The following is a 24,938-nucleotide window of genomic DNA, read 5'->3' as shown; positions in this document are numbered from 1 at the left end:
GTTCCCTACCCACTTAACTTGAATCTACTTGCTCTGCTTTACTGACTTCTGATCCTGGTTTTTTTTCCAAGAACGTGGCCTTGTCCTCTCCTCTTGCTTCTGATCCTTCCCTTAACAGATCACAGTTTGAATTTAAGTTTCTGGTTTTCATATCATTTATTTAATAAAATTATATGTCCTCTCTTCTTACCCTTATTTTTTAAAGTGTTATGTATTCAACATTTTGTATCTCTTTTCTACCCCAGAACATATTGCTGTTTTGAAGTGTGTGGCCCTTGGTGGTAATCTCCACAGTGCTTACCTTTCTTCAACAAGTTCTCAGATCTTAGTATAGCCCTGAGTTTCCCTAACCTGACTGTATTCCAGTGAAAGGTATAGTGATAGGACTCTGGGTAGCACATTACAGAAAACCAATTCCATTTGGCTTTAAGCTCAAAGGGGGATGTATTGGCTGATGGAACTGAATTGCCAAGGGTAGTTCTAGCAGGGACAGGTGGACCCAGGGATTTGACTAATGTTTCCAGGAATCTACTTCATTCCATCATTCAAGTTAGCTTTCTTCTGTGTTGGGTTTATGCTCAGTTAACTTTTCCCCAGCACCTCTAGTCTTGGTTATCAGCTTGGCAAAATTAGGTCCAGTAGTTTTGTTAGTTGTTCAGCAAAAGTCCCAGAGCTGATGCTTATTGGCCCGGCTTGGGACATACGCCTACTCTTAACTATTGTCAGAGGGAAACTGGCTTTTAAAGGTCTGTCCTACAACCCTTTTTAGGTTCTAAAGAATTGGGGTAGCTGGTGGTGGATACCTGAAACTATCAAACTACAACCCAGAATCCATGAATCTTGAAGACAGTTGTATAAAAATGTAGCTTATGAGGGGTGACAATGGGATTGGGAAAGCCATAAGGACCACACTCCACTTTGTCTAGTTTATGGATGGATGAGTAGAAAAATAGGGGAAGGAAACAAACAGACAAAGGTACCCAGTGTTCTTTTTTACTTCAATTGCTCTTTTTCACTCTAATTATTATTCTTGTTATTTTTGTGTGTGTGCTAATGAAGGTGTCAGGGATTGATTTAGGTGATGAATGTACAACTATGTAATGGTACTGTGAACAATCTATTGTACGATTTGTTTTGTATGACTGCGTGGTATGTGAATGTATCTCAATAAAATGAAGATAAAAAAAAAAAAAAAAAAGGTCTGTCCTAGATCTTTTGTCCACGCTTCCTTCCTCAGCCAGAGGATGGAGGTCACACCACGGTGGACAGTGAGGAACTGGATAGATGCCTTAAGGGAAGTTAGGGTGCTGTTACCAAAACAATGGGAAATGAATGCTGGTAGGCAAAAATAACAGCCATCTGTTGGAGAGAAGATCAAATTAGCTGGACCCTGTGACTTCAGAGATCCACAGGCTCTGAGTAGTCCCTTGGTGATATAGCCTTTAACCCTTACTTAAAGGTAAAAACAAACATACTTATTTGGCAAGGGAGAAAACACATTCCCCTTAAGCTTTGGTAATGTGTTCCATGTAATAATATACTTGTCAAATTATTTTCTGGTCTGATTCTCCAATTAATCTACCTGGAATCGTAGGACTAGAGATTTTCAGCTGACTTAGATGAGTTTTGTGTCTCTTATAATTGTCACTGAGCTCTTCATCTTGCAGAACAGATCAACTTGCATTTATACCACCTGTCATATATATATTTACGGACTTGATATCTAGTGGAGTTTTCAGATGGGGACTGAAGGAAGGGATGAGCAAATAAAAAAAATAATAACACGAGAATTCCAAGCCATTTTTCAGGATTTCCATCTCTTTTCTGGTGCTATTTTACCTATTTTAGGGCTAATTATACACCCAGATTAAGGTGGAAAGAAAAGCAGAAGCTCATAACTGAGTGGACCAGATAGAAAGTTTGTCATTAGTGACTCCAGTTTCAGAATGAAAACAGACCTCTAATTCTCAAGTCAAATTGAAATCAGGGGCTTATTGCTGGTTTGGGATTGTTGCCTCTGCCTCTGATAGGAGAGTTCTTCAAATTAGGACTTTACACATCGAGAAAGATTAGATAGGACCTCTGTAGGCATGATGGGCAAGTGACGGGATACCAGGATCCTCAGAGTAATTTCTAGAATTTCCCAGTGAATTTTTAGAAACAACCAGGTTTTAATAATGAATTAAGACACACAGCAACAATTTATTATTGTAGTCTTTATTTTAAAAAAAGTAGTTGATGGTTTATGGTCTTAGCCTTTGATTTTGTTTTATTCCTTAGTGTTCTTGGCTCTTTTAAGAGATCATTATGAATTTTGATTATAAACAACCTAATAGAATAATGTGTGTGTGTGTTTTTTTTCAGGTTTAAATCCTTTGCTCTTCTTGACCACCATGCAGGGCATAATTCATGTGTAAAAAGAAAAGAGTAGATATTTCCTATTATAATTGTGGAGGTAGGAGGGTTAATTTTCAATTAAAAAAAAAAAAAACAACTGGTAAGAATTAGAATCCAACCTGTTGAAGAACCAAGAACCACTACTCCCAGAAGTGATAATAGTCACATCAGTGTCATAATTCATTTTTCTGCCAGATAGTTTTTGGTTTAAAATTATTCCTCTCATTTTACATCTTAACTGCCTTCTCCTATTATTCCATATATAAAATATGAGGGACTTCTTTCAGGTCACCTACCCACCAGCAAAAAGAAAAGTTTTAGCCTGACACCCAATAATCCCTAAGAATCTAATGTATAAGGTACAATGAGTGAGTGTAATATACAACTGTCAAGTGAATCTTCAAGTTTCGATGGAACTATTTTGGAGTTAAAGAAGGGGTGTGTGTGTGTGTTGTGTAAAAGTAGTGCATATCTCTTAAAAATTAGAAATTAGATTTGAATTTGGCTTTATGAGGATGATAATACCCTTTTTGAAGTTGTTACTCTCCTAAAGGATAAAGATTATCTATTTTAAGATGAGAGAAATGAAGCTTTTCAACGACTTAGTAATTTGGACCTAAAACAACCTGGCTTTAAAGCTCCATGTGCCAAGCTGCCTAGTGAATTAAACTATTAATGTTTATTTTTCATTTTAGCATTCTCTTCAGTTAGAAAATTAACTTGTTTATAACTTGGTTATCTTTTTACATTTCATTTAGTTTATAGGAAAGCTGTTTGGAGATTATGGATGATAAGCCAAATCCTGGAACCCTGAATGAGAGTTCAGAACTTCTTTTCTCCTTTGGAGTTATAGCAGATATTCAATATGCTGATTTAGAAGATGGCTATAATTTCCAAGGAAACAGACGGAGATACTACAGACATAGTCTTCTTCACTTACGGGGTGCCATTGAAGACTGGCATAAAGAAAGCAGGGCACCCTGCTTTGTGCTTCAGCTTGGCGACGTCATCGATGGATACAATGCTCAGTATAAAGTATCAGAAAAGTCACTCGAACTTATTATGAGCACATTCAAAATGCTTCAAGTCCCGGTTCATCATACTTGGGGAAATCATGAATTCTATAACTTCAGCAGAGACTATTTAACAAACTCCAAACTTAACACAAAGTTTCTACAAGACCAGATTGTACACCATCCTGAGACCATGCCTTCAGAGAGTTATTATGCTTATCATTTTGTACCATTCCCTAAATTCCGGTTTATTTTACTTGATGCTTATGACTTGAGTGTCTTGGGCGTAGATCAGTCTTCCTCAAAATACCAGCAATGTATGAAGATACTGAAGGAGCATAATCCAAATACGGAATTGAATAGTCCGCAAGGTGAATTATTCCTTTGAGCTGAGAATCTAAAACGTTATCTTTAAATTCTTCAGCTACTTTTATTCAACAGGAACATGGACAATTAAGGTAAAAGTATATTGTCGCTGTTGTTCAGGGTCAGGATTTCTCGCAAGCCTGATGTCGCATGGATTGATTGCATTTGATTCAGGATTCATTTAACAGATATTTGAATGCATATTCTGTGCCATGTACTTTTTCTAGGGCTACCTATTCAGAGCTGTAAAAAATACTGACAGGGTCCCTTTTTCATGGACAGACTGAAAGGAACAAGAGAAGTAGGTGAGCAGGACAGATAAATGAAACAGAAATAAGATTATTTTCCATAGTGATAAGTGCTACTAAGGAAATAAAGCTGGGTACTGTTACAGAAAGGGACTAGGAGTGCTGTTTTAGATTAGGTGTTCAGAGGACTCTTCTCTAAGGAGGAAAACTTAAGCTGGGACCTGAATGACAAGAATGATCATTCTTGTGAAGAACTGGGGGTAAAGTATTCCAGACAGGCAAAAGCAAAATGCAAAGGCCCTAGGCAGAATGAGATTTTGGCATTTTTGAAGAACACAGAAAATGGCCAGTGGAGTACAAGATCACTTTGGAAAGTAATTGGGAGCCACAAGATGTAGTGCTCTGTTGGACATATTAAGGAGTTTGTATTTTATTTTAAATGTAATGGAAAGCCTCTGAAGCAAGCAGAAGAATATTAAGACTATGATTAAGATATAGAGTGATTATATATATATGTTGTTCTAAATTCTCATGGTTTCTCATTTTAATGCCAATCAAATTCCTAAAAGAAAGTACTAGTGTCCCCACATTAGCTAAATTTGAATGCCCAGAAGAGGCAAAAAATTGACATTTGATAGGTCTGACTTTCTGAATTCATTTCAGGGCTTTCTGAGCCCCAGTTTGTCCAGTTTAATGGAGGATTCAGTCAAGAACAGCTGAACTGGTTGAATGAAGTTCTTACCTTCTCTGACACAAACCAAGAAAAGGTGGTGATCGTGAGTAAGTATTTAAATTGTTTACATGATTACACTGGCATTTTAGGGAGTAGGAGCAGGTAGGTTTTAAGGCATACTAATATTTATGTTGTGATATCCCTTTTCTATAAAATGGATGCTTTGTTTAAAATTTTTTATTGAGAAACATCCTGAATATAAGATTAACACTTAAGGTCGAATGACAAAAGAATTGTAAAATAACAAAAGCATCTTGTTATAGGAGAGCCTGTTAGTTAGCCTTTTAGGTTGCAAGGTATAATCTCCCCAAATAGAATCAATATATAATTTTTAAATGAGAAATTTAGTTCAAGCCTTACAAAATCTCAGCTTCAGGAGACCTGCCTTCCAGCGTAGTGGCCACCTAACAGAGGCTGCTGCCGCCTAAGAAAGCCAGCCTGCTGTCATGGGGGTGAGTGTGACAGGCTTGGCTGCCAGTGGGTGCTGTCAGGTTGTAATAGGTCTCATGTCATGTTACAAGGAGTTTGAATTTGGGTATTTTCATCAAGAATCACTTTTCAACAGACACACTGCCATCAGAGATTATAGGAGTCTGAAGGTGCTTAAAACATGAGCTCACACATGCACACTCACACACGTGAAGAACTGTGCCATGATGTGGTCATGGTTTGGAGGCTGAGATTAGAGTCCTTGACATGGCCTAATGCATGAGGAGACTGCACTGGGAGTCGGAAGGACCAGATGCTCTTCTGGCTCTTGTTTATATGTGAGCTGCGTGAGCCTGGACAAATATCTAACCTGCACACTGCAGTGTTCCTCAGTATTGCATCAGATGAAATTGTGGGTTTGAAAACACTTTGAAAATTATTTGGACAGCTGATAATATAAAATTATGTTTCCATGTATAAATATAATTTTTTCTTAGTAATCTTCCACTGGTAATAATGCCTAGATGGAGTAGGAGTGTTTCTGCTGCCACTGGAATGCCAAATGTCTTTCAAGGCTTGGAAAATATAAGGTGCCCTCAGGGATTATTGGCATGTGTGTGACACAACAGGGCTTTACAATAAGTGGTCTTAGAAACTGAGATGCTTCTTGACTTACATCTGCTCTTTAGTTTTCCACTGCCAGGCTGTACCTGCTACTTTAGAGAATACTGGAACTGAAAGGGACCTAGAGATTATTTAGTCAAACTCCTTTATTTTAAAGATTAAATTATAGAGCTGGAATCATATACCTACTGACAGAACTGAGACTAGAATCCATTGTTTTTATATCCCACTCCCCTTTCCCACTCTATCTGGAATACACATTCTTTTTACCAAAGTCCGTTCACTTGTCTACTGTAGCAGTCCCTTAAATTTCTCCCATTTTTGCCATAAGCTTAGAAGCTAGATAAGCAAACCTTTAACTGAGTGCCTGGAGTTTTCTTGTAGTAAAGTTTAAAATGTTTAATACAAACTTTATTTTGTTGTTCTTGTTTGCTTTTTAACTTATTTTGGCTAATCAGAGGTCATTTGGCCTCTTTGCATTTTGGCTATGCATTTAGAGGATAGAATTGCCTTTTGCTGAAATGGGGGAACACTACAGGTGGAGGGGGTTCTGTGGGCTGAGTTTAAGTTTGGATATGTGTATATTCAGTTTCAGATGCCTCTTAGATGTCAGATGCCCATTAGCCATTAGTGGGTGATAGTAAGTAGGCAATTTGGACATACGAGTCTGAAATTCAGCATAGAGAGAAATTTGGAAGCTGAATGAATATATATGATGTTAAAAGCTATGTAAATCACAAGTGAAGAGGTAGGAGAGTAGAAGAGAAGTCATCCAAGGACCAGGAATTCAGGCACTCCTGATACGACAATGGGGAAATGAGGAGAAGCAAGCAAAGGAGACTGAGAATTAGTCACTGTTGAGGTTGAAGGAGAACCAGAGAGTATGGTGTCCTGCAAGCCAAGTGTTCCAAGGAGGAAGGAGCAACTAACGTGTCACATGCTGCAGGGACTGAATAGATAGCCCATTATGGCATCTGGGTACTGGAAAGCCACCCAGCCTCTTTGCTCTGTGAGTCCTTCTTACAGCTTGAAGGGTGGTTGTGAGCGCGTGTGTGCATGCGTGTGTGTGCACATTAGTTATTCTGACTCCTTTCCTGCTTTAGTGGTCTGTTTCCCCCCTCTACTTTTTCTTTACTTATATTATAAACTAATAGACCTTAACCAAAAACATGTTTAAATTTCAGAGTAAAAATGAACAGGGAGAAAAAAGGAAAGTGACTTAATGGGAAGAAGCCGAGAGCAGTGAGCTCTTGTACCTGTACTTCGGAGTGAAAACAGGGCCTGATACCTGGTGGGGCCTCATAGATATCTGGGCGTCAGGAATTCATGTTCCTCCTGGCTCTGCTTCCACATATTTACTGTGAGACTGGGTATAAATATTCTCCACTTTAATTCAGTTTTCTCACTATAAAGTGGCTGTGGCTACTCCTGTCTCTTGGGGTGTTGTGGGTGTTGTGAAGAAAAACAGTTTTAAAGTGGCGTAAGTCATTTCTGAGGCATTGATTATAAATGACACGAAATCAGCGGCCCCATACCTAAACTATTCTTTTCCTTAGGATTATATCTTTCTGCACAGATGACATCTATATTTAAGGAAATCAATGAGATTGGATTTCAGCTCAGCATCTGCCTGATTTCTGGCTGGCTTTGCAGACTGAATTACACAGGAAGCCCTCAAGCTGTCTGATTGCTTATGCATCTTGAGACTTTGTATAGGCCACAGAGCTCTCAGGGTTTCTGTCTTTACAGTATCCTCTTTACCTCTCATATGGGAACTGTCTAACCCTTTTCCTATGCTCCAGAGACATAGCTATAGATTACACAGTTCTTCATGTATCTGGATCCTCTCTAATCTCAACCATTTGGATAATGAGGTAGTGATATGCATCTTTTTTCTTGAGTACTAGTTTTTAGCCATTTATCTTGATGAAAGAGATATTTCTTAATTGGTTCATAACTCTTGTCTTCTTTAATAGGCCATCTTCCCATTTACCCAAACTCCTCGGACAGTGTGTGTCTTGCCTGGAATTACAGAGACGCCCTTGCCATCATTTGGTCTCATGAGTGTGTGGTGTGTTTCTTTGCTGGTCACACTCACGACGGTGGGTACTCCGAGGATCCTTTTGGTGTGCACCACGTCAGCCTGGAAGGGGTTATTGAAACAGCTCCCGAAAGCCAAGCTTTTGGCACAGTTCACGTCTATCCTGATAAAATGATGTTGAAAGGGAGAGGCAGAGTTCCAGACAGAATTATGAATTTCAAGAATGCAAAAGGTTTCCATTTTTAGTCTGATTTATTGTTTACATTTTTAGAAAGAGAATGACTTAGCTTTGTGTTTGCCACCCCACCCCCTAAAATGAAAGCCAAAATAAAACCAAAAATCCTCAATCCCATTCTTCAGTGTTTTGCTTGTATCACAAAATGTATTTATGGCTTCAGTGTGCATTTGTTCATAAAATATTCTGAAATGTGACTTTTTGGATAATATATCTATTTAAAAACAAAGTTAACCAGGGAGGAGACTGAAGTGGGGGGAGGATATAGTTCTCAAAGGGAACTTGATTTAGTCTTACCTGAAAGGTTTTACTTTGTACTTGCCTTACCTATGTAAATTAAAATGCGTAATAAAAATTAAATGAAATAAGCTCCGTTAAATGTTTTCTGTTCACCCTGCTGAATGAAGGACTTTGAACATTTTTTTTGCACAGAATACCTGCCTACTTGGACTTTTGTAGGCTTATTTCTATTTTGTAAACAAAAATATCAGGAATTTCTCAGGTGAAAGAGTGGAGTTCTCAAGGCATCAAGAGGACCTGCTGAGGAGTCATGCGCTCCTCTCGTGAGTCTAACCAAAGCAGGGCCCAAGTGCCAGCACTGCTGTGTGTGTGTGTTAACCTGGTCCCCATGGGCACCAGCTAGTGTTGTATGAGGGTATATTAGGTAAATGCATTTTCCCTTCACTCTCTTTACAGAAAAATAGGACATGTTTAAGTAGCTCAGTTGTCATTTGCAGAAATACCTACTAGATGGCAGGTGGGGACCATTTTGAGTGTAGAGGACATTTGATTTGGGGCCCAATAAAATAAGAGAAATACTGGTCAACCTAACTGTGCCTGTGGGGTAGCTAGGCACTGTGATGGTGTAGAGGTTGTCTTTATTTCCTGTTGCTGCTGTAACAAATTACCACACATTAAGTGGCATTTCGTCTCTTACAGTTCTGAAGGTTAGAGTCTGAAATTAGTTTCAGTAGGCCAGAACTAGGGTGTCAGCAACACCATACCCCAGGGGACAATCTGTTTTCTTGCCCTTTCCAGCTTCTGGAGAATTCCTTGCATTTCTTATCTCATGGACTCTTTCTCCATCTTCAAAGCTAGCAACATCTTCAAAACTCTGCTTTGTCACCACATCACCTTCTGTTTTGTCTGTAGTCAAGCCTCCTGCCTCCCTCTTATCAGGGCACTTGTGATCACATGTAAGGTTAGATAATCCAGGGTAATCTCATTTCAAGATCATCACATCTGCAAAGTCCATTTTGCCATAAAAGGTGACATTTACAGGGTCCAGGTATTAGGACCTGGCTTGTGTTTGGGGCTATTCATCCTATCACAGATGAATATGATATAATAAGGTCCCTGCATTCATGGACCTTACTACGAGTGTGAGACAGACATCCACACAAAGAAAGGGCTGTGGGAACAGAGGAGGGAGAGGTTAATTTTGAACAGATTAGAGATGACTTGAAGAAGGAAGAAACAAGTAAGTGGGGAAGGACATTTCAGGTAGACAAAATAGCATAAGCAAAGGCATCGAAGGTTATGATGAATTCAGGAGGAGCGAGTGATGCTATGAGGACTCACCAAAGGGTGCACGAGAATATGGCAAGAAATAGGGGAAAGGGATAGGCTAGTACTGTGTTGTAAAGAGCCTTGAATGATGAGCCAAGAGTTAGAATTTACCTGTAAGACAGTGGTGAGTCATCAGAGGTTTCTAGATTAGATTTGTGTTTCAGTCTAGGCAATAGATAATGAGGCTGAAAGAAGAGTGATAATAGGAAGAAAAAACTTGGTGGTGTTGGGAAAGATGGAAGAGATTTGAAAAAAGATATTAAAAGGGACTATGTATATTCATAGAATTTACAGTCTGATATAGAAGATGCAAATACAGTGAAAGTGTATCTTGAATATTACTGTCTTTTCAGTACTGAATGGATAGGTCCTATATGGAATTTTCAAATAAGCCAGTTTCTTCATGTGACTTTACAGTTAGTTTAAAAGGTGTAGGAGCCATAAATACCACCTAAGCTAAATGTACAATGGAACAATCAAAACCTTTACCTGTGTTTTGTTGAGCATTAAAATAAATTTCACTTAAAATTAATTGATTTCAACCTTGTTGTCAGCTAGGTTTCTTCCTTTTCACTTATCCACATCTTGATAGAGAATATCTGACTGTTCAGTAGCCATTATATAAAAAGACAAACAAAAAAGGCCATCATTCTCCATACTGCCATTAATACATATTTATAGAATACTTATATTAAAGGATTCAGAATAAAGGGACAAACCATCAGACTCATTTTCACTCTCATGACATGATTGGGTACTGATTCTCCTTTTTGGGGGGATGTTTCCTAGATGTCATGAAGGAGCACCTTGACTATGAAACAAAGTTGCCATCAAAAAGCTCTAAAACAGCCCTGTCCAATAGAAAAATAATGGGAAGTCTAGTAGTCATTTAAAAAGAATCAATAGATAAAATGTATTTTAATAATATACATTATTTAATCCAAGATATCTAAAATATAATTATTTCAATATTTAATCAATATAAAAATTTTACTTTTTTTGTACCGTGTGTTCCAAGTTCAGTGTGTATTTTACACTTAGAGCCCATCTTCATTTGGACACAATTTTCATTGAAAATACTCAACCTATATTTAGATTTCATAAAATTTGCCAAGGAAAAAGATTCACATACCCAAGTTGCTCTAAACACACTTAAAAGTTTTCCAATAACCACTTAATGTGCTTTTAAATTAAAATTAATTTTTTTAAAAATTAAAAATTAACTTCCTCAGTCACTCTAGCCATATTTCAAGTGCTTAGTAGCCACATGTAGTTTAGTGGCATTGGATAGTGCAGCTCTAAAATGTTCTCCCCGGGGCTGCTGTTGATATTTAAAAAAGAAAAAAAACTTATGTACAAATTTTGGTCTTATTTCACGTTTGGAATATAGTTAAAATTCCCTATTTCCTTCTTGATTTGGTTCAAAGTCCATCTAACTACCCAGGGCATGCCTGTTCGTCAAGTTAATTTGGAGTCCTCGTTCAGTTCACAGATAGTTCCTGCTCAGTATGGTGAACTTCTGCCTCTATCATACTGTGCAAACACTGCTTGCCTCCATTTAATCACATGCACCCCTTTGCAATCTTTGTAAGCGTGCTTTCATGCTGCTCTCATATTTCTAGTTTAATCCTTCCAACCGGATGAAGTAAAATAGGATTAATCTGATATTAATCCTATCTTATAGGTAGGAATTATCCAAAGGAGGTTTATATATTTGCCCAGGTGACACAGTGATTAAGCTACATTAGTAATCATATTTCTTAGCTTTTGTTCTAGTGCTTTTTTCACTAAACTGTGGCATAATAACTTTCAGAAAAGGCTTCCAGACAATGTCACACCCCATCTCTTACTAGTCTCATCTAATCTTACTTTATATTGTAGCCTTAAAAAGTTCTTAGAATAGTTGAAAAACAAAAAAAAATCATCCCTAATATTAGCTCAAATTACCTGAAATAAATTCCTAGGCAACTGGCTTGTTACCCCACTATTTATAAAGAATTGAAAATATTCATTTTAAGAACGGGATTCTGGAATTCATTTAAATTACTGTCTTGCAGTGAGTTGGCCAGGAAGACCTCATCTCATTATTTATATATATGTAGATCCAAGAAATAAATGGTAAAAGAGAGATTACAATGGCAATAGCCAATTGAATTCTTCCACCAACTGGATTCCTATAAAAACAAAAAAAGTATTATAGTTGAGAACTTCCAATAAAAGTTATAGATTGCTTTGGAAACAAGTATAAAGATCAAATTCGTAAAATACATCATTACATTTTAGTGTATTCTTTTTTCCTTAATTTTCTAAATAGAAATGAAACTGACACCAAGTTAATAAAACAAATGGACAACTCAATGACGTTACAAAACAAGCTCCCAGGTAACCACGACCCAGGTCAAGAAACAGCACCCCAGAAGCCCCCCTTGTGCCGCAACCCAATTTCTATCCCCTCCCTTTTCTCCAAAGATAATCATTATACTGACTTGTGACATTATAGCTTAGTTTTGTCTGTTTTTGAACTTTATATAAATGAAATCATATAGTATCTGTTGTTTTGGGTCTGGCTTAAAATTACATTTGTAAGATTCATCTATGTTGTGCATGAAGCTGTAACTTGTTTATTTTCATTTGCTGTGTAGTATTTCATTTTATGAGTGCACCACAGTTTATCTACTATCTATTGATGGACATTTGGGTTATTTGCCTAATGCTACTATGAATGTTCATCTCTTCTGATACACACATATGCACATTTCTATTAGCATTTACTTAGGAGTGTAATTGCTAGGTTAAAGGACATGTGTATGTTCAAATTTAGAAGATTATGACAATTTTACAAAGTAAAACATTGGATCCATTCTTTACACTATTACACTAGGATAAATTCTAAATAGAGCAAAGCTTCAAATGTGAAAAATGAAACCATACATGTATTAGAAGAAAACTTGGGTAAGTTACTTTACAACCAGAGATGGAGGAAAGCTTTCCTAACTAGACTCCAAATAAAGAAACAATAAGGGAAAACACTGATAAATTTGGTTACATTGAACAACAACAGCAACAACAAAAAACTGGTTCCTGGCAAAAAGAACATAAGGAAAGTAAGAGGACAATGGCAAACTGCAAAAATATTTTCAGGTTGTATCACTGACAAAGGGTTAATAGCTGTAATATATAAAGAGCTTCTAAAAATAGAAAAGACCCATATCTCTCAGAGACAAACCAGCATTTCATAGAAAAAGAAATGAAAATGGCTTTTACACCTCAACATATGAAAAAGTGATCACTTTTGCTCTTAGTAAGAGAAATGCAGATTAAAACTAACCATTTCTCAATGATGAGATTAGTAATAATTCAAAATTTTGACAAGGCCTTGGGGAAACTTAACTAATGCTGGTGGGGATACAAAATGGAACAACCTATATGGAGGGGAATTGGGGAGTATTTCACAAAACTATGCAATTACAGTTTGGCCCAGCATTCCCACCTCCAAGAGTCTATCCCAAAGACACACTGGCAAAATATGTTAAACAGATAACATTTTAGAATAAGACTATTCATTGCAACACTATTTTTAATAGTGAAGGACTAGACACAATCCAAACAGTAGAGGACAGGTAGAATACACTATGGAGCTATCAGAGGAATGAGGACAGTCTTTATATAATAGAAAATGATTGCCAGGAGGTAGTAAGCAAAAAAAGACAAGGGAGATATAATTGTGCATAATATGCAACCCATTTATCTGAGACAGGGAGGAATACAAATAAATATGCATATCTGCTCCATTAAAAATCATAAAGGATAAAGCATAAAATTGAAAAAAATTTAACCTATATTTGAATATATCTTGTAGATTTGACTTAGGAAGAAGTAAATATTTTACATAATTATAAAATTAATGTTTTTAAATAAAGTTATCTCTAGAAATTGAAAGTAAAATGAAATAAATGACTCAATTATGTATTATTCACTTGGTAGGCTAATCACACAGAGTAACTACTGCAAGTCATTTGAGTGTGTATTTCTTAGTGGAATATACCCTCAGAACAAAAACAAACCTGTTTGGGGGAATCATATTGTTATTCTGAGATTGTGTTTGTTTTGTGGGATAAATCGAATGAGTTATTACTTTGAGTTCACTGACACTTGAGATTTTGGGGATGTTAAAAGGATATATGGATTTAAGATCTCTGTTAAGGTTAAATGAAAACCTATATTCCTGAATTTGAATTGTTAGGATTAGTATGAACTCATTAAGTATTTCATCCATCCATCTATCTATCTATCTATCTATCTATCTATCTGTCTATCTTCGTCTGTCTATGTATGTATATGCATTTATGTTAATGAAATATAATTTATAAATATATACTCACACATACACACATTTACGTGTTTGTTTGAATTTTCTATCTCTGTCCACTAAAAAGGCCTGCAGCCAACGACCAACCCAGTATCAATGGGCACCCCTAGTGAGCTCTGAATACCGTCAAAGGAAGCACAGTTTTTGGAGAAATGGTCGATCCCAGGTCTGGGTCATAAAATGTAACAAGCTAAACCTGGGCCATCTCATCATACCAGAAAGCAAGGAAGCTATCAGAGATCACCAGGGTCATGTCAAAAGAACTCAGGAGCCATTTGATCACCAATACAGATAACCACCACTGATTGAAACATGTTAAATGTGTTGAAATCCATGAATCTATAATGGCATTACTAGATCAAACAAAACAAAACTCAGTCACTTGGTACTCAGGCAAGAAGCAATTGATTATTTTGAAAACTGGTAAATAAAGGGAGAGAATCAAGAATTTATCCTCTCATTCCTTTTATGATCTGTACCTCAAAGTAGCCAAAGAAGAGATAAGGGGAAGTTTCTCTTTGTAGAAGTTTTCCAGCTAGTGAACAAAGAAGGAATGAAAGCAATGATAGAATTAGCACATCACCATTTTGCAACCCAAATGAATTAATGGATTTAGGCAATGATCATCAAAGACTATTAAACACAACCGAAAAACAACCAGGTGTTATGTACATTATGATGGAAGTAATCTTGCCTGATAATAATAGTAATAATAACAGTAATAGTAATAGTAATAATACCAGAATCTGATCAAGCCTTTAGATCAAACCACCAATTTATAGGAAATACAGGGCACAGAGGATTAAGCATTTGTAAGACAATTGAGAAAATGTGAACATTGACTAGAAAAGTGATGATACTGAATAATTATTGGTTCTTTTATTTTTGTGTGTGTGTTGATGGTAGAGTTGTTATTTTTAAAATGCTTATCTTTTAAAGATACATACTGAAATATTTAGAGATGAAACAATATGATGTCTGGGATTTATTTCAAAATAATCTGAGTGTGGAGTGGACAGCGGTATAGGGTGAAATAAGGTTAGACATAGTTTGATAATTGTCGAAACTGGGTGATAGGTACAGCTGATTCATTATAATAGTTTTTCTCCTTTTGTATATGCTTGAAAATTTCCAAAATAGACAATTAAAACCAAAAAAAATTAAACATAATTTCCTAAAATAGTCCACTTTTTTTCTCTGATGCTTGCCTTAAAAGTTTACTTTGTTATTTAAATAGGTATACTGGCTTTTGCTTCATTAGTGTTTGTTTATTATCTTTCTTTCATCTTTTGCCTTTCAATCTTTATCTGTATATTTAAGGGATTGTCTTTAGTAAGCAGTGTGTAGTTGGGTTTAAATCTTTTTATGCACTTTGAAAATCTATCTTAATTAGAATATTTGATCCACTTATATTATTGTAGTTACTGATAAATTTGGGCTTAAGTGACTGTCTTAATATCTGTTTTCTATTTGTCCCCTCAGTTTTGTGTCTCTTTGCCTTCTCTTTTCTTGCCTTCCATACTCATTTTCTTTTCTTTCAGTGGTTACTCTAGTGATTATAACAGGAATCCTTGAACTCATCAAAGTCTAATATAAATTGGTACTTTTCCCCCTTCCCAGACAATTCAAGGACCTTAGAATACCTTAACTCCATTTACCCCCCCAGCTTATATGTTCCTGTTTTCATGGGTTTTAATTCTATAACTATTTAAACCCTTCAAGACATCATTATTTTTGATTCATAAGTTAACATTTATTTATATTTACCCAAACATTTTTATTTCCTTTGCTCTTCATTCTTTCCCGCACCTCTCAGCTTCCTTTTGAGATCCTTTTCCTGTAGACTGGCACCTCCCCATGACCACCCTGCCCACATAGGAAACTATGATATTCATGAAAGCATGAGTGGTTAAGAAACTTACAATCAACTACTACTAGTTCTCTCAGGAAAAGGAAACATTTTCTTAAAAAAAAATGTCAGTTTTCATTTGTGTGTCACCATTTTCACTTACCCTACCTGATTTTACCAATCATGAAGACATCTAATTTTAATTAATGAGTTGAAAACTTACTTTGATGAACTGTGGCATAGGCTCATCCATGCTGTGATAATCACCAGACCAAACAGCTCCCTAGAAAATAACATACATTTCCTATTACTTAAGTGTCTGCAGGTGAGACAAATGACCTCACATTGTATCCATGACCTCTTAATTCTACTGTCAGTGTGGATGACTTTCTCCAAGATATAAAGCATCTGCAGAGAATTTTCCAGTCTGGCCATAATTACTAAATTACTTTATTCAGACAGCTGAAAGCCTTACATGAAAATAAATTTCATCTTATAAGGCAGATATGATATCCCTGATTCCCCAACCTAAAATTGAGGTGTTAAAAAAAACACAGATAAATCACTTACTTCGGGTCGTGGGTTAGAATAGCACGACAAAGAAAATAGTTTTAGATGTGATCTGTCATTACTTTTACAGTTGTTTGAGGGTTCAGTGTTAGGCAAGATGAGGTCAAGTCAATAATTAACTTGAACACATATTGCAGGAGGTTGGGTCACTTTGTAGTGGGGAGGAATGACTTGTAGTATGAGTCAGACTAATTAGAGTGGATATTCACTTCTAGATATGCCTGTCATATGCACAGATCGTTTATACAGAGTGAAAAAGAATCATATTCAGTCATATTGCCACTGGAAGGCTGGAGGTCACCATAACTCATGGGCTGCAAGCTTTAGGTGATTCATCCATTTGGTTTACATTCCCATCTACTGAGCCAACCTGATCTGCTCTTGAGTTTTCCAAGGATTACGACTTGAAATTAAGCAGCACCTCATCAGGGATGCCTAACTTACAGGTCTCTGCATGTTGGCTGTTGGCAGATGTCAGCAATGGGATAGAAAGGAAAGGAAAGGGGCTATTGGTAAGGATGGGAAAAAGCAAAAAGAGGTATTAGGAGGGGCAGGAGATGATGAAATAGGAATAAATGGCTCTGACAAAGGAAGGCGATGACATGAGACATACCAGGTCAAGGCTAACAGTTTTAAAATATTTGAGGTGGCTAATAAACATGGTAGATAAAATTTTGGCTTGAACAAGAATGGAGAGCAAATACTTGATGCAGTTATCACCTGATTAGATTGGACTATTACTGTGTAGTATCCTCACTGTTGACAAACAGGCCCAGAGCCAACCAACTGGTAGTAATATAATGTAATATATATTCTATTACTACTGCCTGCAGTGGTAATAAAGGAATATGGTGGACAGGTGGGTTTGAATCCTGGCTCCATCATTTCCTCAGTTTCTTCAGCTTATAAAGGAGATAACACCTGCCCTGTTCCTCTGGTGTCCTTGGGAAAATTACATTATCATTGTGCACAGACAAGGGGTTATAAAGGAACAGAAGATTTCTCAGCTCTCTATCCCATCCCAGAGAGCAAGAGTCACTGCTCACCTGCCTTCTTCCTCATGGATGATGTTCTGTTGTGTATGAAGCAAGAGGTAGTACCCCAAGCCAATGGCCCACACGATACAAAAGGACATGTGTATTGCAGAGACACTCTTCCAAATAAAGTTACCTAGAAAAGATATCCTGATGCTGTTAATCATGGAATCACATCCCAGAGAAAAATGATCTTGAAAATTCTCTGTGGACCCACCCTGTCATGGTCTACTTTCAGGAAAGGCATTCAGAGAGGGAAATGGTTTTTTTTGTTGTTGTTGTACTTTTTTTTTTTTTTTTTTTGGAGGGACAACATAGAGGTTAAAGCACCAAATATTAAATAGAAACTTAAGTGGACATTTTTCATTTTGGTTGCCCAGCATCTCCCGTTCTTATGGCAACTACCCTGATTTTCTTTGGGGAACCCACCTCTCCTCCAACCCAGTTCATGTGTCCCTCTGAGCTGGACCTTAGCTCCATCAATCGATGCACTTTAACCCCTTAGCCATAGTTACGTGGCTAGGATGAACAAACGGCCAACAACTCAATTCTGAGACTTTTATGGTGCTATCAGGGAAGCAGATTCTATTTTCTGTTGGTCTGAAGTGCTGTGGAGATGTGAAACCGAGGAGTGCAGCCAGGGCAGCAGGCAGTGGAACCGAGAGGTGAGGGAGGCTTACGCTCTGTTAATCAGGGCTGTAACATGTCCCCAAGCACTTTTAGTAATGTTCAGCAGTGCATTTCCTCTTTAGCTTAGAGCCAGTTTGAGTTGGGCTTGCTTCTTCTTGTAACCAACCGAGCCCTAACTGATCCGCTTGAAAGATGTCAACAGAGTTCTTGGGGCCTGTACAAGCAGCTCATACATCTAAGGAACTAGCATTTTCTCCACCCAGGGGGGTCATTAGTCTTTATTCTAAAGTCCTCTCAAAACTTTCAAGTCCTGCTAGTAGAAGCTGTTTTAAAGAAAGTGAAGAATGACCCATCAGGACTAACAAAAAAATGCTAATCAAAAACATGAAATGTATTATTTTTTTTCTGTTATCAGACACTGCTTTACAGCATAAAACTGTCCAACTGAAGGTTTGTTGCGAGTTTTCAGGGCTGTAAAAGGGGATGCATCTACTTTTTACCCTACATTGAGGCAGATGGCCTAAGGGCAATGCAGACCTGGTTACAAAAAGAGTCCAAAGAGCAGGTTACAAAACCAATACATGATAAAGTTTCTGTTTTATTAATTAATTAATTAAAGAAGCATAGTGTATCTACCAAGTCTCTCGCCATAGGTAGGCTGGCTCATGCAAAGAGGAGGAAGACGAGATCCTGCTTTTAAGGAAATGAGAACTAAGCAGGAAGAAACATATGCAAAAGCCTAGAATAACCTGCTGTAGGTACTATGACTGTTTGATCAGGGAGAACAAGATATATTAATAAAAAATCTAGAGATTTGTTATAGGCATTATTGACAATTTCTATACATAGGTGGCAGTTTGAATACACGGACGTTGAATAAATTCAAAATAAGAAAATAATTAATTGGAGCGGTATTGGTCTAAGAATTTGCAAGGAAAATGAGTTGCTCCAGGTTGTAAAGAGTAAATATATAATAGTCCTTGATTGCCACTGAGTGGGGACAAAGGTCAGCACTTAGATTGTTGCAGATTTTACACTACTTTGTGGCTTAATAGAAATCAATGCAGCGGCTGAAACCCTTCTCTCTCGTGAGCTAAACTGCGTAGCTACTATTGCACTTAAGCATAAGAGGTCTTGGGTTCCAAATTCTTAAGAGAATGGCTTGGTATGGCAAGTTCTTGCAAGGTTTTCCTGAAGATGGGTGAGGATGATCTAGATTAGAATTAGCTCCTCTTATTATTGGAAATCAGCAGAAAGGCCTGGAGAGCCCCATTTTTCTCCTGGGAGTTGGGCAGCTAGGCTCTCATTGTTACGAAAAGGGTAGGGAAATCTGGTTTTCTGTATCTCCATTCAGAATCCAAGGTTCATACCTGTGACAAGAGGGTTAAGTCCAACTAGCAGGGTCAGTACCGCAGGTATCATGTACACCGTCTGTTGGCAAAAAGAGAAAATTAAGAAGTGTGCCCAACATATGAGATGTACAGAGGTAAATGGGAAGTAAAGAAAGATGACGTCAGTGGCCATCGAGGTTTCAGTAACAATTGAGGAAGTGGTAACCTCTGCTTTTATGGCATTTACCATGTGAGAGTTTTTAATTCTGCCTTTCTTGAGGCTATCCCAGGAAAGTCTCCTTCACCTTTGAGCTCTAGCATTGAGCATAGAGTTTTAATCCCAACACATGCTTATCTCCTAGTCTCTCCCAAGTAACCTCCATGTCCAAGTGACCTTTCCCCAGTTGCATAAAAGAAAATGCTCTTAGAAAAGTAGGGCAGGAGCCACCATAATTTGCTAGATGGGTCTGCTGGGATCTGACCCAAGGGATTGTAATATTGCAGATCAATATTCCAGCTCTGCAAATGAGTGCATAGAAAGTCTAATAACAATGTATGAATTGGATATGTCCAATAATAAGATAAGGCTTTTGATTTTGGAAGCTGTTGATAAGTTGTAGGACTGGCTCTAAAGAGGCCCCATCCCCTAACCTTCCTCATAGCAAGCAGATTCTAGCTAACCTTTCTGTTGTGTGGGGGCAGAGGGCAAGTAGGAGAGGGTAGGTTCATAAGAAGCATGGGGACTTTCCAAGAAATGTAGTTGCTTAACCCCATCAGCTGTGATGCTTGTGTCAAAAACCTTTAGTTAATTTGTAAGTTGTCAGAGCAGTACATTTTAAGGGATTTGTTTTCACTATAAATCAAGCTTGTTTTGACTCCAGGGAGAGAGAAGATTTGGGGTCACAGGCTCTGTGTTCATCTTTCCTTTTCCATCCCTAATGATTACTGGAATATTGGCCAACGTCAACATTTGCAAGATAGGTAATCTCTCACAGGTGGACCAAACTGCTACTGAAGGTTAGACCTTCCCAAACATGAATAAGCACACGACTCACCTGAGCATCTTGTTAAAGTGCACATTCTGATTCCGTAGATCTGGGGTAGGGCCCCAGATTCTGCATTTCTAATAAGCTCCCAGGGGGTTCTGATACTGCTGCTCCAGGGATCACACTTAGAACAGCTAAGGGATTAGTTTTCCCCCTGTGAAAAACTATACCTGATTCAGCCACAGAGTGATAGACACATACACACACACACACACACACACACACACACGGAGAGAGGAGAGAAGTTACACACACACACACACACACTATTTAATTGTGCTCTCTATAAGAAATGCTTGGCAGAGACTTTTAAAATGTGCACTCAAATGTATCAGATATCTGTCATCAGTCGGCTGAATCTAAAACCTTATCCCAGTGCATCGTAAACATATGAACAAAACAACCCTTAAAATGAAGTAATGGTTTCCTGTGGCAATTGCGACATATTAATCCTTATTTAAATGCTTTTTTCTATCTTGGATGAAATAAAGCTCTTGAAGGCAGCGAGAAAAATTGCTTTCTAGTACGTATCTTAAAACAATGGCCAGCACAAACATTCAATAATGAACTCAATAAAACCCATGTACAATAATCTTTTATCTTTTTGTTTGTGGTTTTTTTAAACTAAGGGTATCATAGTATCCATTTATTATATGTGGTTTAATTCAACAAATAGCCACTGAGTACCATGGAAGTCATTCCTAATCCTGCTCTCTCTTGTCCACCTGTATCTATAAGAGCTTGAAAGGCCTATTTGTTTCCCAGCCTCCCGCAGCTAGAGTTGGTCATGTTCTAACAATGAAATGTAAGGAGAAGTATTCTAGGGGCAAGGCTGATACTCAAAGTATTTAACAGCCAATATGCATAGGTGCTGACCAATCAGAATGGATCCCAGGAAATATGCCATACTAGAATGTACAAACAAAATAGCAGCCCTGCCTAAGGGGCTTCTTGGTGAATGTTTTCCTCTCTGGTAAAAGGAGGACAGCACGGGAGGAAACATCGTTTTGCTCCTGTCTTGTTTTTCCTATTGTGGATGCTCTTGTCTAAGGATGAGATGGTTGGAGCTGCAGCAGCCATTCTATAAACATGAGCAGAGATACTGCCAACACACTGAGGATGGCAGAGAAGAGTCAAGTGCTTGATGACATTGTTACCCATTAAACACCTACCTCTGGACTTCTTGTTAAGTGAGATACTCCTGGTATTTTTATAACCTGCTGCTGGATTTTCCATTATTTGTGGCTGTATGTGTCCTGATACAATATCCTCTAAGAGCCAAGTGACACAAGGAACACACTAATGAGGTAGGCTCAGTACCAGCCCCGCAAGGCCCAGTATCCTGGTTTTCATTCATTCCTGCATCCATTCATTTTTCTCATTCATTCATTCAAGAGTCAGTACAGGAAGAGCTGCCCTGTGGAAGGCTCTGTCGTTAGGTTGCCTGGAGACTGTAAAGAAGGTCTGTCTTCTGAGAACTGGCACGTACAGAGCCAACTCTAATGCATAGTAGAATATGTTAGTGCTACAATAAAGATTCAACAGAAGAATGGCTGGAAACCCCAGGAAAGAGGCAGAAAGATTTTTTTGGATGAGACAGGGTTTGAGATGGGCCTTGAAGCTTGGGTAGAATATGACAATAGGAATTCTGGGGGCCAGGTGAGAGGGGCTTCAAAGGCCAAGCCAGGAAGTGGGCCGGAGTCATGTTGTACTGGGCCTTGAATGCCAAGTTGGGGAATTTCAACTTAGAAATCTTGGGCAATGACAAAAGTTTTTGAGACAGGAAGTGACATATGGGAAGTAGGAGAGATTAGAGGCAGGCAGAGAGTTAAGAAGCTGTTGCAAGGGTCCAGGTGGCTGAACTGGGGATGGGGGATGGTGCCTGTGGGGGCACAGGGCTTATTCGTATTATGTCACCTAAGCACAAAGAGAAAGGCACAGATAATGTACAGGTGAGCAACTAGAACTAGATTGATTTTTGTTTGATTCTTTTGTTGTTGTTTTTTTTTTTTTTTGAGGGGAGATGTCAAAGGCAGTGGTAAGGAAGAGAGGGATGCTAAAATGACTGGGTTTTCGAGCTGGGATGAGTCTGCTGAGACTAGAAATGGGTAAGTCAGGAGGAAGAGTGGGTTTGGGTGAGAAAGATAATGGACAAGGACTTGGGCAATTTTGAGAAGCCCATGTGATGTACAGATGGACACATCCAACAGTCTGTAGGGAACTCCACATAAAGCTGGGTATTTGAGACTTGGCTGCCAAGAAATAATATTTGGAACCAAGGATATGAACCAGTGCTCAGGAAGAGGCAGTTTCATTTAATCCCATGGACATATGAATCTGAATAATAACCAATATTAGAAAAGAGTTCCACTTTGCTAAAAAGCAAAATCGAATAGAATTTCACATTCTAATTACTAATGCTTTCACTTGTTGCCAATCTCTACACAGTCAACATTATTGTAAAACCTGAGAAGCCTCTCATTGGTGATATTGTACAGTCTTGTGTATCTGTTCTGAAAGAAACTGGGCAAAATCCAGATATTTCAGAAAAGTATGGGGGGATCTCCCCCCTTGTCCAAATGACTCAAATCAGAGTATTAATTAAATGAATGCTGTAGGTTTCATGGGTTTTAATTATATTCTCTAAAAATATAACTCACGAATTAGCAGGACCTGGTAGATTTTAAGCCTTCCTTGGAGCTTGCTGGAGTTTCTGGCTAGAAGCTCATGGAGAATGACTCAATTGACCTTAAGAGATCTGTTCTACCTCCTCAAGGGATCAGACCTCACTGGACCATCTTATTTAAAGGGAAGATCACTCAGGTCTCTAGAACTCCAGAAAGTCCTGAATTTACACACACACACTCTGACCACCCCTCACCACCCAATATTTTAAGGAAAAGAGCCCACAAAGAGTTGAATTTCTAAGTTTGGAATTAAATAAAGCAGGGGGGAGAGGCAAAATGATAAAAGTATGTGTGCTTTGCGCGGTTCCACAAATCTTTCAAATGGAGGCAGGTTTCAAATGGAAGCAGCTCACACTCACCATCCACACTCCTGCATCTGGATCGTTTACCTGAAATTCCAAACAGAGAGGACATGAGCCAGCATGCTACGTCATGTTCTGTTCCTGCATTTGGCTGGCTCTTCTTTTGAAAGCGGGTCTGCTGAGCTAAGTGCCAGGCACTGCAGCAGGCACCGAGGATACCAAATATGAAGAAGAGCTAATCCAGCAGATCCTGATGGTTGAAGGGGCTTCAGGCTGCACACGACACGTGGCTTTAACACACAGCCATGCATTTTTGAAAAGAACTGCCCAGAAACTCTGAAAAGGATGCCCCAATCCCTGAATGGACATTTTAAGGGTCCTCTGGTCTCAAGAAATGAGGAAAATATTATGAAGAGGGTCTCAAAGCTGAGCTGCAAGGATAAATGTATTACGGAGGGTTTGTTCGCTTCCCCTCCTAGGCCCTGACTTTTGTTCAGTCTCATCCATAGTCTGAATAGCAAGGAAGGTGCAGGGGCTGTTTCTGCTCGGGGTGCTCTCAGGGGCTGACCCCACTCGGCCCCATAGCCGGGCGTTTCAGCGGAAGAGAGGCCTGTCAGGGTTCCAGGGGTACGCGCGCCCGTGTGAGGGGGTTATATGAACACGTCTGTATCTCGGGTCGGGGAAGGAATGGAGGTTCCCTAAGTATAAACTCCAATTCCCGTCTTCTCAAAGAAATGGACCGCCTCTGCGACCCTGCTGGGTTATTAGCCTGCCCCTCGCGCCAGGACAGGGGCGGGTCTCGGTTCTGCAGGCTCGTTAGTCTACACTGCGCGCCAGGAGGGGGGCGGGGCTACGTTCTGCAGGCTCGTTAGTCTACACTGCGCGCCAGGAGGGGGGCGGGGCTCGGTTCTGCAGGCTCATTAGTCTACACTGCGCGCCAGGAGGGGGACGGCGCTCTGTTCTGTAGGCTCGTTAGTCTACACTCCGCTCCAGGAGGGGGGCGGGGCTCGGTTCTGCAGGCTCGTTAGTCTACACTGCGCGCCAGGAGAGGGGCGGGGCTCCGTTCTGCAGGCTCGTTAGTCTACACTGCGCCCCAGGAGGGGGGCGGGGCTCCATTCTGCAGGCTCGTTAGTCTACACTGCGCGCCAGGAGGGGGCGGGGCTCCGTTCTGCAGGCTCGTTAGTCTACACTGCGCGCCAGGAGGGGGGCGGGGCTCCGTTCTGCAGGCTCGTTAGTCTACACTGCGCGCCGGGACAGAGGAGCAGCTTCGAGCTCGGCGCCCCGCGGACCCGGCGGTTCCCGTCCCCCGTCCCGTCCTTCCTCCCCGGCCCCGGGTCCCCGCTGCGGCCCCCCGACCTGCACGATGGCCGCCAGCGCGAAGAACGCGGCCATGAGCAGGCTGCACGCTGTCCACAGGGCGCGGGCGCAGGGCCCCGCCGCGGGCGCCATCGGGACGGGCGGGACC

General features: G+C 39.3%; 2 protein-coding genes across 7 annotated transcripts in view; one reads left to right on the top strand and one right to left on the bottom strand.

Annotated features, from left to right (window-relative positions):
* The window catches only part of ADPRM (ADP-ribose/CDP-alcohol diphosphatase, manganese dependent), an 11,950-nt gene extending 3,752 nt beyond the window's left edge, over positions 1-8,198 (top strand). For 4 of the 5 annotated variants that reach the window (XM_037809536.1, XM_037809535.1, XM_037809538.1 and 1 more), the window contains 3 exons: positions 3,156-3,781; positions 4,688-4,804; positions 7,787-8,198. In XM_037809536.1, coding sequence (XP_037665464.1) covers positions 3,181-3,781; positions 4,688-4,804; positions 7,787-8,097 — 1,029 coding nt within the window. In that variant the 5' untranslated portion in view covers positions 3,156-3,180 and the 3' untranslated portion in view covers positions 8,098-8,198. Of the gene's footprint in view, positions 1-3,155; positions 3,782-4,687; positions 4,805-7,386 lie in introns of all 5 variants that reach the window. The other variant, XM_037809539.1, reaches the window with a different exon arrangement.
* On the bottom strand, positions 7,803-24,938 carry TMEM220 (transmembrane protein 220). Of its 2 annotated transcripts, XM_037809541.1 has the most exons (7): positions 24,830-24,938; positions 23,531-23,560; positions 19,478-19,538; positions 17,490-17,613; positions 16,097-16,156; positions 14,504-14,559; positions 11,702-11,829 (listed from the first exon to the last, which is right to left on the bottom strand). In XM_037809541.1, exons 1-6 carry the CDS (start codon positions 24,920-24,922, stop codon positions 14,505-14,507), a joined length of 423 nt encoding a protein of 140 aa, XP_037665469.1. In that variant the 5' UTR covers positions 24,923-24,938; the 3' UTR covers positions 11,702-11,829; position 14,504. The 2 variants fall into 2 exon arrangements, with proteins under 2 accessions (XP_037665468.1, XP_037665469.1); XM_037809540.1 differs by lacking the exon at positions 14,504-14,559 and having other exon boundaries at positions 7,803-11,829.

The sequence above is a fragment of the Choloepus didactylus genome, chromosome 18 (assembly GCF_015220235.1).
Source record: "Choloepus didactylus isolate mChoDid1 chromosome 18, mChoDid1.pri, whole genome shotgun sequence".
Taxonomy (NCBI): Eukaryota; Metazoa; Chordata; class Mammalia; order Pilosa; family Megalonychidae; genus Choloepus; species Choloepus didactylus.
The sequence above is the reverse complement of the archived record's forward strand: the minus strand, read 5'-3'. Positions and strand labels throughout refer to the sequence as shown.